This window comes from Phyllobates terribilis, unplaced genomic scaffold (assembly GCF_046119375.1).
Source record: "Phyllobates terribilis strain yellow unplaced genomic scaffold, ASM4611937v1 Scaffold_11__3_contigs__length_659146591, whole genome shotgun sequence".
Taxonomy (NCBI): domain Eukaryota; kingdom Metazoa; phylum Chordata; class Amphibia; order Anura; family Dendrobatidae; genus Phyllobates; species Phyllobates terribilis.
This window is the reverse complement of record NW_027362771.1, coordinates 253,758,644-253,774,069: the sequence shown is the minus strand read 5'-3', so window position 1 is coordinate 253,774,069 and position 15,426 is coordinate 253,758,644. Positions and strand designations below refer to the sequence as shown.

The following is a 15,426-nucleotide window of genomic DNA, read 5'->3' as shown; positions in this document are numbered from 1 at the left end:
GTCCATCCTCAACTCTGCTGCACGACTTGTTCATCTCTCACCTCGCTACTCCTCTGCTACCCCCCTTTGCAAATCCCTTCACTGGCTCCCATTTCCCCAGCGTATCCAGTTCAAACTACTAACACTTACATACAAAGCCATCCATAACCTTTCTCCTCCGTACATCTCTGAAATAATCTCCCGATATATTCTCTCACGTAACCTCCGGTCCTCCCAAGACCTCCTTCTCTCCTCCACACTTATCCGTTCCTCACACAATCGCCTCCAAGATTTCTCACGAATATCCCCCGTCCTATGGAATTCTGTGCCTCAACACGTCCGATTATCTGCCACACTTGGATCCTTCAGACAGAACCTAAAAAAAACATCTTTTCAAACAAGCTTACAGCCATGACCTTGCTTGCTGCCACCTCAGCAGCACCGGAGCTGCTGCAACCCCCAATCTACTGTCTCCTTCCCCACCATCCTGTAGAATGTAAGCCCGCAAGGGCAGGGTCCTCTTCCCTCCGTACCAGTCTATCATTGTTAGTTTGTTGTAAGTGATATCAGTATTTTGTATGTAACGCCTTCTTATGTACAGCGCCATGGAATCAATGGCGCTATATAAATAAATAATAATAATTATTAAATAAAATATGAGTATTAGCTTTGTTTCTGAATTGTTACTGTTGGAGAAGGCAGTGCAGGGCATTCTGACGGACTGCTACTCTATATGTGTCATACATATGCCCAATACATACAGAGCATATTGAACTAGTATTAGGTAATAAGTGCTAATGTGAAGAAAAATGATCACATGTCTAACTGATTTGCAACTAATTTGTTCCCCATAGGTACAACATTGGCCTTGATTGTTCTGGCCTTGGGCTTTTTATTATCTGCTCAAGTCTCACCTCCTGTAACCTTCACACCAACCGATCCTGCCAGTCAAAACTCTACTTGCACCAAATATAGGTGATTATCGCATGCATGCAATTGTCACACTTCTGTTTAATATGCAAATATGTGTGGGAAGTCTGTCTATAACCATCCCTACATCGTGAAGAATACATTGGAAATATGATCAGTGTGATTGACTTATTTGGCCCATGTATAGAGTAGCAGATGCCACCACAAACAATAGCTATCCTTGTTATGGTATACAAGCAAACATAGTTCAGTGTCTAAATAACAACAATTTCTCAATGTTTTCCTTTTTGCAGCTTTTGTAATGGATGTATGCTGGATCCCAACTGTGGGTTTTGTTATAAAGTAAATGGTTCAAATATTGTTGATTCATCTTGCATTCCAGTAGATCCAAAAACAACAGAGCAGTCCGCATGGGGCAGGTAATGTTTATCTTCTTCTGCATACTTGATTTCTGTATTTTAACTTGTAGTAAAAGCAGCTTGAAGGAAATATGTCAGCAGGTTTTTGCTAACTGATCTGAGAGCAGCATGATGTAGGAAAAGAGACCCTGATTCCAGCGATGTGCCACTTAGTTTGCTGGGTGCAGCAGTTGTGACACAATCAGAGTTGTTAGATGCAGCATGTAGCAGAGCTCAGAAAGCTAACCCCGCCCACACCAGGCTCTTCATGTACATTGTCTATTGACAGTGAGCTGCTTATCACAGGAGGGGGCGGAGTCAGATGACTTGTCATCAGGTAGCTGGTTAGGACAATGATAGTGTCCTAGTAATAAAACCTTCATTGTAGGTAAACAGCGCACAGCCTGATGAGTGACACATCGCTGAATTCAGTGATTTAACCCCTACCTCATGCTGTCATCAGATTACATAGCAAAAACCTGCTTTAACGAAAGCAGAAAGTATATAAAGATCAACCAACACTGCCACAATCCTCCGTACTCACCACGTCTCTATTCTTCATACTTTTCTTTCAAGTAGAAAAATGGTAACTTGATGGACACATTTTATAGCTACCTCAATAATGTGCTGTACCAACAATTGTCCCTGGTCACTGTGGTCACATACCATACAGACATTACCATTGTAGATGGTGGAAACATGTACCAAAAAGTAATAATGTAGTGCTCACCCCTTGTATATTAATGGGGTGCTAATCAAATTACCTGTAAAGCATTTTCAGTTTAAATAAATAAATATTTATTATGTAGCAAACAGAAAACTTAGGCAAGACAAATAAAAACATTTAAAACTACACCATTGCACCAAAAACTGTCAGGAGGATGCAACCCATATGACTGGCATGATAACTAATAGAACCATGTAAATATAATGAATAGCTGAATAAACACTTCCCCTGAAGTAATGATGTTAAATATTATTCAATAAAGAAAAAAGGTGCAGTACACATATACAGATAATACATAATCAAAGAACATTTGAGGTAGCAGTAACACTGTACAATAAAGCATCATGTGCATGGTCACCAAGGTAAATTTGCCATAGGAAAAGTACCATATGGGAAATAGGACCCCATGCGTTTCGCCACAGGAGGTGGCTTCCCCAGGATTCAGCGGAAACATGTTGATATTACATGGCATCACTATATACATTTTGTCTTAAAGTGGCAAGGGGGAATTTGAGCATATTTTATTTGAGGCCATATGTAGCTCTGGGAAGAAAAATAAAACTTGAAATCAATTTTAACATTACTCATTTTTTTCAGATGTACAAATGAAACCAGATCTAAATCTGGATCATATTGGGCTTATAATTACTGTCCGACATCATATTCATGGACTGTGCTCCTTGGATTAATATTGTACTTGTCTTTTTTTGCACCAGGTAAGAGAACTTGACAGTGTCATAACTTCCCATAGATTCTACCAATAAACAAATGAGGATTCTGGAACTATTCCATAACTATCAGTTTCCTAATACAAAGCTATGCTCAGAAAATCCTCATTCGCTTTTCCTGCAATGGAGCATATATTTTGTTAATGAAATTATTATAGGAAATTACTTTCCTATTTGGTGAAATAGTGCAGATACCATCTAAAGCCATATTTATAAAACCATCGATTTGACTTTTTCATTTTAAAAGATTAGTGGGTTTAGGTGGATTTTTTGGAATATGTTGTATGCTCCGTGCTGGGAATACAAAGCACCTTTTGCTAAAAATCTAGTAGAGCAGAAGAAAATGTCTAAATATAAAGTCTTTTCATGTAATAATAGTAAATATACCTCCATATGTCCTGCAAAGCTAGTGGAGAAAATCTATGCAGCAAAATGGCAAATCCTTTCAACAAAAAGTAAACTCCCGCAGATGATGGATCACATATAGGAGGACCTGCAATCTATTATGCTGGTCCTAGTGGTGCGTCTTAAAAAGGTATATTTATTTTTAGTAAAGTCAACATTTTTTAATTATTATGAGTAAAAATACACTAGGCACCCCCACTCTATGGTAAAGTGTGACACTAGATACAATGGACACCTCTAGACCGCCTAGTTTGAATAATATACCATTCTAAATAATCGGTGTGCTTGAATATCAGCCATTAACCTTGCAGTTAGCAGGAAGATTTGAGTCAACCATAACCCCAAGACAGCGGGTGTGCTGCCCAAGAGTTATGAAAGTACTACACGCTAAAATAGAAATATCAAGTTTAGGGAGGTTAGTAGATGATAGAACCATTTAAAGATCTATTTTAAAAGAGTCAGTTTGTTAGTCAGTGACTGGTAGTCTGTAGTAGTGAAAGACTTAAAGGGGTATTCCCATCTCCAAGATCCTATCCCAATATGCAGTAGGTGTAATAATACTAATATTAAAAAATGCCTCCAATTAGAAATATAGTATAGTTTTTCTGATTCGCTATGTCTCTTTCCTCATGTGCAGGCATTGCAGGACCTTAGGTATCCATGGTTATGACCCCTGATATAGTGACAGTTAGCTAGTTGCAAGTGGTCCTAACCATGGATACCTAAGGTCCTGCAATGCCTGCACATGGGGTAAGCGACATAGCAAATCAGAAAAACTATATTACATTTCTAATTGGGGGTATTTGCTAATATTATTATTATACCTCCTACATATTGGGATATGATCTTGGAGATGGGAATACCCCTTTAAGGCCCCCATACACATAAGACTAATGTCTGGCAAACCCACCGATATTGACGGGTTTGACCGACAGTCTACTATGTAAGGTAACCACCCAACATGATGTCTGGGAACAGAAAGATTTAACATGTCTAATTTTGGGCTGTCTATCCTTTTTGTTTCTGAGATAAGCAGCCACCAGAAATGTCTGGCAGCTTCTCTCTTAGTGAATATCAGCCATCAGCGCCGAAACCAGCTGAACACTCCCGTGTATGGGAGAGTCAGGAGACATAGCTGTTACCCGAATGACGGTTCTTTAAAGTGTATGAGGGGCTGTAGATGTCCTCAGCATAGACATGGGGCTGAAAGACAAACCTGCTGATAGTTGTGTCCAGTGGGGGCTTTGTATAGAAAATAGAAGAGAATATATAGAAGGGCTTTTCAGGGCCCCCTCATATAGTAATATCTTACATATCCATCAGTGAATAGCTTTGAAACTTGTACATTAAAAAACACGGCCCTTTATTTGTCTCATCAAATTTGTAGCATGCAGAGATTTGTGAGATAATTTTAGAAAAATTATTATACCATGCAACACACGATATGCTTTTCCAAATGATGATAAAAATGTCATAAAATGTGTTTAATGCGTGTGTGCAACGTTCCCTTTTTAGGCTGAACAAGGAGTTAAATGGCCAATATGAAGAGCACTCCAATGAGCGTATACTAATACCATAATGTTCACATTTTCTAATATAGAAGCGTCTACCTTCTCCAGCACAATACAAGACGCTGCATCTGCTCACAAGTGTACCATTAAGAGCTTTAATAAACCTCTTGTTCCCTGTGTGTTTGAATTGTAATTTCCTTCTACTAAATGCTTTGTTATTTTTAGGTATGGGACCAATGCCATGGACTGTCAATTCTGAAATATACCCGTTGTGGGCAAGAAGCACAGGAAATGCATGTTCCTCTGGCGTTAACTGGATTTTTAATGTGGTGATCTCCCTGACGTTTCTCCACGCAGCAGAGTATCTGACGTACTATGGTAGGCGCTGCATCACTAGGAATCACATGCACTTAGACAACATATGTGCCCTAGGTTTTCATGAAGAGCATTCATTCATTACATGGCTAAGATATTCACATGGAGAATTAACTGCCGCTTCCTTTCTTCTGAAAATAGTTTTATCATAATCACTTAAACATTTGCCCTAATTACCAGGTAAGACGTGGTGATGGTTTCAGCTTTTAAAATCACAGTTGTTTAGGCACCTTACATTTGAGTTATCTTACTCATATGTTGGTACAGGTACATTAACACAACCATATTTTTGGTCCGAGTGCGGTTGGTGAAAGAAAAAAAAAAATGACCTCACACAGACAGCACTAGGAACAATGTTCTTCATTCAGGCTGTTCAGATGACCGTTTATTCACATGGACCGACTATCCACACAAAATATCACAGCATGCACTAGGCTCTTCTGTATTTCGGGTAATACTTGCAGATTCAAGTCAATTGCTGAGCAAAAAACCTGGATCCAACATGGATCAACTGTGTAGCATCTGATTTTTACAGATGAATTACAATTCTTAACCACTTCGCACCAGAGCCTGTTTTTGCCTTCGTGACCGGGCCAATTTTTTCAATTCTGACCACTGTCACTTTATGAAGTAATTACTCTGGAACGCTTCAACGGATCCCACTGATTCTGAGATTGTTTTTTCGTGACATATTGTACTTCATGGTAGTGGTAAAATTTCTTCGATATCACTTGCGTTTATTTGTGAAAAAATCTGAAATTTGGCAAAAATTTGGAAAATTTTGCAATTTTCAAACTTTGAATTTTCATGCCCTTAAATCAGAGAGATATGTCACACAAAATAGTTAATAAATAACATTTCCCACATGTCTACTTTACATAAGCACAATTTTGGAACCAAAATTTTTTTTTGTTAGGGAGCTATAAGGGTTAAAAGTTGACCAGCGATTTCTCATTTTTCCAACAAAATTTACAAAAACATTTTTTTAGGGACCACATCATATTTGAAATCACTTTGAGGGGTCTTTATGACAGAAAATACCCAAAAGTGACACCATTCTAAAAACTGCACCCCTCAAGGTGCACATTCAAAAACTTTATTAACCCTTCAGGTGCTTCACAGGAATTTTTGGAATGTGGAAGAAAAAAATTAACATTTTAACTTTTTTCACAAAAATGTTACTTTAGACCCAATTTTTTTTATTTTCACAGGGGTAACAGGAAAAAATGGACCCCAAAATTTTTGTGCAATTTCTCTTGAGCGCGCTGATACCCCATATGTGGGGGAAAACCACTGTTTGGGCGCACGGCAGGGTTTGAAAGGGAAGGAGCGCCATTTGACTTTTTGAATGTAAAATTTGTTTGAATAATTAGCGGACGCCATGTTGCATTTGGGGAGCCCCTGATATGCCTAAACAGTGGAAACCCCCCACAAGTGACACCATTTTGGAAACTAGACCTCTTAGGGAACTTATCTAGATGTGTGCTGAGCATCTTGAACCCCTAGGCGCTTCACAGAAGTTTATAATATTGAGCTGTAAAAATAAAATTTTCACATTTTTCCCTCAAAAACGTTTTTCATCCCTTAATTTTGCATTATCATAAGGGTAATAGGATAAATTGCACCATGAAATTTGTTGTGCAATTTCTCCTGAGTATGCCGATACCCCATATGTGGGGGAAAACCACTGCTTTGGTGTACGGCAGGGTTCGGAAGAGAAAGGAGCGCTATGTTGGCTGGGATAGGTTGCAGACACCATGTCACATTTGAAGAGTCGCTGACATGCCGAAACAGCAGAAACCCCCACAAGTGACCCCATTTTGTAAACTACACCTCTCAAGGAATTCATCTAGGGAAGTAGTGAGTATTTTTTAATTTTTAAATTTATACCATTGAGCAGTGAAAAAAGCATAATTACATTTTTACCACAAAAAAATGTTTTACCCTCAGATCTTACATTTTCACACAGGGCAATGGGTAAAAATGGTGCCGAAATGTGTCTCACAATTTCTTCTAAAAGTGGCAATACCCCATATGTGGCTGTATCGTACCGCTCAGCCATACGGCGAGATCTGGGGGGGACGGAGTGCTATTTGACAATTGGAGAACAAATTATTGTAGAATAGGCATTTGGATTTGGGAGCACAAAATTTTCTGAATTTCTTTTGGGGGGCAAGGGCCATTTCGCTTTTCCAGAGCCTTTCTGCTACCAGTAACTTGGAAGTCCCTTATATTTTTAACAGATGACGGACCTGAGTGGGGACTAGCTTTTTTTGAGGACTGAGTTGAAGCTTTTATTGGGAACATTTTACGTAACATTTATCCGGCTCTCTAGGCTGAGCACTTACATCGGGGTTTCCATCTAAATTTCCAAGTGATGTAATTCAGATGAAACCCCTGCGGGATCCATTCACTGTAATGAGGCAGCAGAGTTACTCTGGACTCCATCTGGCCTCTGTTTAGCGGTGTCCTTTTTTTCAGAAGTGCACAAAACTGTGGCCAACCGCACTTTTATGCACGCCTAAAATAAATGACACCGTGGGATCACAGGCCAGACGGCATCCACAGTGGCCTATATCTGCCTCATTACAGGGAATCTTCCGTCATGGGTTCCGGCTGAATCACATATTTCAGAGATTTACACGGAAACTCTGGTGTAAGCGCTCAGCGCAGAGCGCAGGATAAATGTGAGCAGAGCCTTACTGCGATCTTTGGGAGACATAATAAACAAATCAGTAGCAGGTGAAGAATTGGTTTTATTTATTTTTTACGCCGTTCCTCGTGCAGTATAAGTGATGAGATTACTTTATTCTTCAGCTCGGTGCGATTACAGAGATACCAGATTTATATCGGGTTTTTATGACTGACAACTGTCACACACTAAGAGACGCTTTTTTTTGCAAAATCTAGTTTTTGCATTTCCATATTTTGAGAGCTATAATTTTTCCATATTTCGTCGGACAGAGTCATGTGATGGCTTGTTTTTTGCGGGACGAGTTGACATTTTTTTTAGTACCATTTTTGGGTACGTGACATTTTTTGATCACTTTCCATTCCGTTTTTTGGGAGGTAAAATTAACAAAAACCAACAATTCCGGGATTGTTTTTTGAGGTTTTTTTTGTGCCGTTCTGCATGTGGTAAAAGTGATCAGGCAGCGTTATTCTTTGGGTCAGTACGTTTACAGCGATACTACTCGTACTGTATATTTTTTTTATGTTTTGGCGCTTTTACACAATAAAACAATTTTATAGAAAAAATATTTTTTTTGCATTGCTTTATTCTGAGCGCTATAACTTTTTTATTTTTCGGCTGATGGAGCTGTATGGCGACTTTTTTTTTGCGGAACAAGATGACGTTTTCAGCGGTACCATTTTTATTTCCATTTTGCATTTTGATCACATTTTTTTCCACTTTTTGTTTGGCGATATGATGAAAAAGCATATTTTTTTGCTCCGTTTTTTATTTATTTTTATTACGGTGTGCACAGAAGGAGATAATTAGTGTGACAGTTTTATAGATCGGGTTGTTTCGGACGCGGCGAAACCAAATATGTGTACTTTTTTTGTTTTTGCATAAATATACGGATTTATTGGTTTAATATTTTATTTATTTATTTTTATTTATTTTGTGATTTTTTTTAACAGTTTAAAAACATTTTTTTTTACTTTTTTTTACATTTTTACTTAGTCCCTGTATGGGACATTAATTTTTATTTTTCTGCTCACTGATCTCATGTAATGTAATAGACATGTATTACATTACATGAGATCTTCGCTGACTGTTTCACAGTCAGTCTCCTGCCTGGCTTCAGCTGGCAGGACACCATATATGGCAGAGCTGGAGGCGCTCATGTGACCTCCAGCTGCCATAGCAACGTCAGGTCCTGGAAGGTATCAGGGAGGGGTCTTCGGAGAGGTAAGTAAGACGACCCCCTCTCCTCTGTCTATCTTCTATATGCCGCGATCACTATAGATCGCGGCATATAGAACATAGCAAAGGGTTAACATCATTGGGACCTGATCCAATCAGGTCCCGATGATGTCCCCTGTCAGAGCTATCGCTCTGCACCGCAAATGCGGTGCTTGCAGGACCCTGGGGGTCCTGAGCGCTGCGAGACCACCCACCGTTTTTAAACGTCGGCGCTGCACAGAGCCCAGCAAGCGCCGACGTTTATCTACAGTGGGCCGTCGCGAAGCGGTTAAATAGAGCCTGTCATCATGAATTAGCATGCTAAAATAAAGGTAGGGCCATAATGGTGCTGTTATACTGATTTAATAGATACCTGTAGGGACGATATCTGCAGCCTGGTTCTTGTTTAATTCACATTATAAGTTTTCGTGCAATATCCGTTTCATGCATTGCGGCGGGACTGTAGCAGAGCATTGGGGCCGGGACTCTTTACAGATTTGTGTTCTGCGGCTCATAGCACAAAACAGTATTTTTGGGTGGGAATGAGGCATGTTTGCTACAATTCACTGCAAAAACCGCAATGAAACTGTCTGTGTAATATCGTATGTGTGTGTGTATATATACTGTATATATGTATGTACAGTATGTATGTGTATATATACATATACTGTGTGTATGTATGTATATATATATACACAGTACAGACCAAAAGTTTGGACACACCTTCTCATTTAAAGATTTTTCTGTATTTTCATGACTATGAAAATTGTACATTCACACTGAAGGCATCAAAACTATGAATTAACACATGTGGAATTACTTATACTTAACAAAAAAGTGTGAAACAACTGAAAATAAGTCTTATATTCTAGGTTCTTCAAAGTAGCCACCTTTTGCTTTGATGACTGCTTTGCACACTCTTGGCATTCTCTTGATGAGCTTCAAGAGGTAGTCACCGGAAATAGTCTTCCAACAATCTTGAAGGAGTTCCCAGAGATGCTTAGCACTTGTTTGCCCTTTTGCCTTCACTCTGCGGTCCAGCTCACCTGAAACCATCTCGATTGGGTTCAGGTCTGGTGACTGTGGAGGCCAGGTCATCTGGTGTAGCACCCCATCACTCTCGCTCTTGCTCAGATAGCCCTTACACAGCCTGGAGGTGTGTTTGGGGTCATTGTCCTGTTGAAAAATAAATGATGGTCCAACTAAACGCAAACCGGATGGAATAGCATGCCGCTGCAAGATGCTGTGGTAGCCATGCTGGTTCAGTATGCCTTCAATTTTGAATAAATCCCCAACAGTGTCACCATCAAAGCACCCCCACACCATCACACCTCCTCCTCCATGCTTCACGGTGGGAACCAGGCATGTAGAGTCCATCCGTTCACCTTTTGTGCGTCGCACAAAGACACGGTGGTTGGAACCAAAGATCTCAAATTTGGACTCATCAGACCAAAGCACAGATTTCCACTAGTCTAATGTCCATTCTTTGTGTTCTTTAGCCCAAACAAGTCTCTTCTGCTTGTTGCCTGTCCTTAGCAGTGGTTTCCTAGCAGCTATTTTACCATGAAGGCCTGCTGCACAAAGTCTCCTCTTAACAGTTGTTGTAGAGATGTGTCTGCTGCTAGAACTCTGTGTGGCATTGACCTGGTCTCTAATCTGAGCTGCTGTTAACCTGCGATTTCTGAGGCTGGTGACTTGGATAAACTTATCCTCAGAAGCGGAGGTGACTTTCGGTCTTCCTTTCCTGGGGCGGTCCTCATGTGAGCCAGTTTCTTTGTAGCGCTTGATGGTTTTTGCAACTGCACTTGGGGACACTTTCAAAGTTTGCCCAATTTTTCGAACTGACTGACCTTCATTTCTTAAAGTAATGATGGCCACTCGTTTTTCTTTACTTAGCTGCTTTTTTCTTGCCATAATACAAATTCTAACAGTCTATTCAGTAGGACTATTAGCTGTGTATTCACCTGACTTCTGCACAGCACAACTGATGGTCCCAACCCCATTTATAAGGCAAGAAATCCCACTTATTAAACCTGACAGGGCACACCTGTGAAGTGAAAACCATTTCCGGTGACTACCTCTTGAAGCTCATCAAGAGAATGGCAAGAGTGTGCAAAGCACTCATCAAAGCAAAACGTGGATACTTTTAAGAACCTAGAATATAAGACATATTTTCAGTTGTTTCACACTTTTTTGTTAAGTATATAATTCCACATGTGTTAATTCATAGTTTTGATGCCTTCAGTGTGAATGTACAATTTTCATAGTCATGAAAATACAGAAAAATCTTTAAATGAGAAGGTGTGTCCAAACTTTTGGTCTGTACTGTGTATATGTATATATATATATATATATATATATATATATATATATATATATATATATATAATATATACACACTGTGTACAGAATTAGTAGGCAAGTTGTATTTTAGAGGATTATTTTTATTATTGATCAACAACTATGTTCTCAATCAACCCAAAAGACTCATAAATATCCAAGCTTAATATTTTTGGAAGTTGGAGTGGTTTTTTTTTTAGATTTGGCTATCTTAGGAGGATATCTGTTTGTGCAGGTAACTATTACTGTGCAGAATTATTAGGCAAGAGTGTGCAAAGCACTCATCAAAGCAAAACGTGGATACTTTTAAGAACCTAGAATATAAGACATATTTTCAGTTGTTTCACACTTTTTTGTTAAGTATATAATTCCACATGTGTTAATTCATAGTTTTGATGCCTTCAGTGTGAATGTACAATTTTCATAGTCATGAAAATACAGAAAAATCTTTAAATGAGAAGGTGTGTCCAAACTTTTGGTCTGTACTGTGTATATGTATATATATATATATATATATATATATATATATATATATATATATATATATATATATATATATATATATATATATATATATATATATATATATATATATATATATATATATAATATATACACACTGTGTACAGAATTAGTAGGCAAGTTGTATTTTAGAGGATTATTTTTATTATTGATCAACAACTATGTTCTCAATCAACCCAAAAGACTCATAAATATCCAAGCTTAATATTTTTGGAAGTTGGAGTGGTTTTTTTTTTAGATTTGGCTATCTTAGGAGGATATCTGTTTGTGCAGGTAACTATTACTGTGCAGAATTATTAGGCAACTTAATAAAAACCAAATATATTCCCATCTCACTTGTTTATTTTCACCAGGTAAACCAATATCAGTGCACAAAATTTAGAAATAAACATTTCTGACATGCAAAAACAAAAACCAAAAAAATTAGTGATCAGTATAGCCACATTTCTTTATGATGACACTCAACAGCCTTCCATCCATAGATTCTGTCAGTTGCTTGATCTGTTTTCGATCAACATTGCGTGCAGCAGCCACCACAGCCTCCCAGACACTGTTCCGAGAGGTGTACTGTTTTCCCTCCCTGTAGATCTCACATTTTATGATGGACCACAGGTTCTCTATGGGGTTCAGATCAGGTGAACAAGGGGGCCATGTCATTATTATTTTTTCTTTTTAGACCTTTACTGGCCAGCCACGCTGTGGAGTAGTTGGATGCATGTGATGGAGCATTGTCCTGCATGAAAATCATGTTTTTCTTGAACGATACCAACTTCTTCCTGTACCACTGCTTGAAGAAGTTGTCTTCCAGAAACTGGCAGTAGGTCTGGGAGTTGAGCTTCACTCCATCCTCAACCCGAAAAGGTCCCACAAGTTCATCTTTGATGATACCAGCCCATACCAGTACCCCACCTCCACCTTGCTGGAGTTTGAGTCTGAGTGGAGCTCTCTGCCCTTTACTGATCCAGCCTCTGGCCCATCCATCTGGCCCATCAAGAGTGACTCTCATTTCATCAGTTCATAAAACCTTTGAAAAATCAGTCTTAAGATATTTTTTGGCCCATTCTTGACGTTTTATCTTATGTTTCTTGTTCAAAGGTGGTCGTTTTTCAGCCTTCCTTACCTTGGCCATGTCCATGAGTATCGCACACCTTGTGCTTTTTGATACTCCAGTAAAGTTGCAGCTCTGAAATATGGCAAAACTGGTGGCGAATGGCATCTTGGCAGCTTCACGCTTGATTTTCCTCAATTCATGGGCAGTTATTTTGCGCCTTTTTTGGCCAACACGTTTCTTGCGACCCTGTTGGCTATTTGCCATGAAACGCTTGATTGTTCGGTGATCACGCTTCAAAAGTTTGGAAATTTAAAGACTGCTGCATCCCTCTGCAAGACATCTCACAATTTTGGACTTTTCAGAGCCTGTCAAATCTCTCTTCTGACCCATTTTGCCAAAGGAAAGAAAGTTGCCTAATAATTAAGCACACCTTATATAGGGTGTTGATGTCATTAGACAACACCCCTCCTCATTACAGAGATGCACATCACCAGATTTACTTAATTGGTAGTTGGCTCTCAAGCCTATGCAGCTTGGAGTAGGACAACATGTATAAAAAGTATCATGTGATCAAAATACTCATTTGCCTAATAATTCTGCACAGAATGTGTATATATAATATGCATAGTGATGTGTGTTATGATCAAAAACTCTGTCCTTCAGATGCACTATTCTTTGTGCTACAAATTTCTGTCCCGTCATGTTTTAGTGACCCTTTTAGAAGGTCCTTTATTCCCCAGTTAGTATCTATTCGCCAGTAAATGACAACTGGAATATATATACCGTTAACAATTTTTGTATTGACCATAGTGTTAGGGTGATTTTTGTACAATTTTTTCATGATCTTGTTTAGAAATCATTCTGTTGCTATAGCAGTGAATCAGATTCTGCTGCTATTTTATAGATGAGTGTTAGAAAGTCAGGATCTGGTTGTCGTGAGCTGCACCACAGGTCATCATCTGCATTAGCTTTCCTATTGCTATGCACAAATCGCATATTCTTTTATCTTGGCACATCTTATACAAGTCTTCTAGTATTTTTAGGTTACTGTATAACATTTTGTAATACCGGGTGGGCCATTTATATGGATGCACCTAAATTAAATGGGAATGGTTGGTGATATCAACTTCCTGTTTGTGGCACATTAGTATATGGGAGGGGGAAAACTTTTCCAGATGGATGGTGACCATGGCGGCCATTTTGAAGTCGGACATTTTGGATCCAACTTTATTTTTTACAATGGGGAGCGGGTCATGTGACTTTATTGAGAATTTCATAAGAAAAACAATGGTGTGCTTGGTTTTAACGTAACTTTATTCTTTCATGAGTTATTTACAAGTTTATGACCACTTACAAAATGTGTTCAAAGTGCTGCCCATTGTGTTGGATTGTCAATGCAACCCTCTTCTCCCACTCTTGACACACTGATAGCAACACAGCAGAAGAAATGCTAGCACAGGCTTCCAGTATCCATTGTTTCATATGCTACACATCTCGTATCTTCACAGCATAGACAATTGCCTTCAGATGACCCCAAAAGTAAAAGTGTAAGGGGGTCAGATCGGGAGACCTTGGTGGCCATTCAACTGGCCCACAGCGACCAATCCACTTTCCAGGAAACTGTTCATGTAGGAATGCTCGGACCTGACACCCATAATGTGGTGGTGCACCATCTTGTTGGAAAAACTCAGGGAACACGCCATCTTCAGTGCATAAAGAGGGAAACACATCATCATGTGGCAGTGTCAGATATCCAGTGGCATTGAGGTTTCCATTGATGAAGAATGGCCCCACTATCTTTGTACCCCATATACAACAACATACCATCAAGATACGAGATGTGCAGCATCTGAAACAACGGATACTGGAAGCCTGTGCTAGCATTTCTTCTGCGGTGTTGCCATCAATGTGTCAAGAGTGGGAGAAGAGGGTTGCATTGACAATCCAACACAATGGGCAGCACTTTGAACACATTTTATAAGTGATCATAAACTAATAAAAAAATCATGAAAGAATAAAGTTACGTTAAAACCAAGCACATCATTGTTTTTCTTATGTAATTCTCAATAAGTTTTATGTGTCACATGACCCTCTTCCCATTTGAAAAAAATAAAGTTGGATCCAAAATGGCCACCATGGTCGACACCCATATGGAAAAGTTTTCCCCCTCCCATATACTAATGTGCCACAAACAGGAAGTTGATATCACCAACCATTCCCATTTAATTTAGGTGTATCCATATAAATCGCCCACCCTGTAGTAAGTAGTCATCTTTATACAGTATAGGAACCTAAAACTTAAAAAGACATATCTGTGTTGTGGTTTTAGTGAAATTGGAATGGAGAAAAATTACTATAGTAAAAGTCATCCTAATACATGAGAGAAAGGCAGAATTCTGCTCCTTGAACTGCACATGACCTGCAGAACGTACAACTAAATCCCTTTGCGTATTCTGACTGAACGTCACAGGTTGCTCAAGTATTTTGTGGGCTCAGAAGCTGAACACGATCCATGCCCAGCACAGGATGGCTGTGTTACACAGCTAATAG

General features: G+C 39.0%; 1 protein-coding gene across 1 annotated transcript in view; it reads left to right on the top strand.

Annotated features, from left to right (window-relative positions):
• SLC2A13 (solute carrier family 2 member 13) overlaps positions 1-15,426 on the top strand; it is a 272,698-nt gene that overhangs the window by 235,685 nt on the left and 21,587 nt on the right. Inside the window, exons 6-9 of the mRNA XM_073652171.1 lie at positions 834-954; positions 1,203-1,328; positions 2,632-2,750; positions 4,904-5,056. Of these exons, the coding sequence (XP_073508272.1) occupies positions 834-954; positions 1,203-1,328; positions 2,632-2,750; positions 4,904-5,056 (519 nt within the window). The remainder of the gene's footprint in view (positions 1-833; positions 955-1,202; positions 1,329-2,631; positions 2,751-4,903; positions 5,057-15,426) is intronic.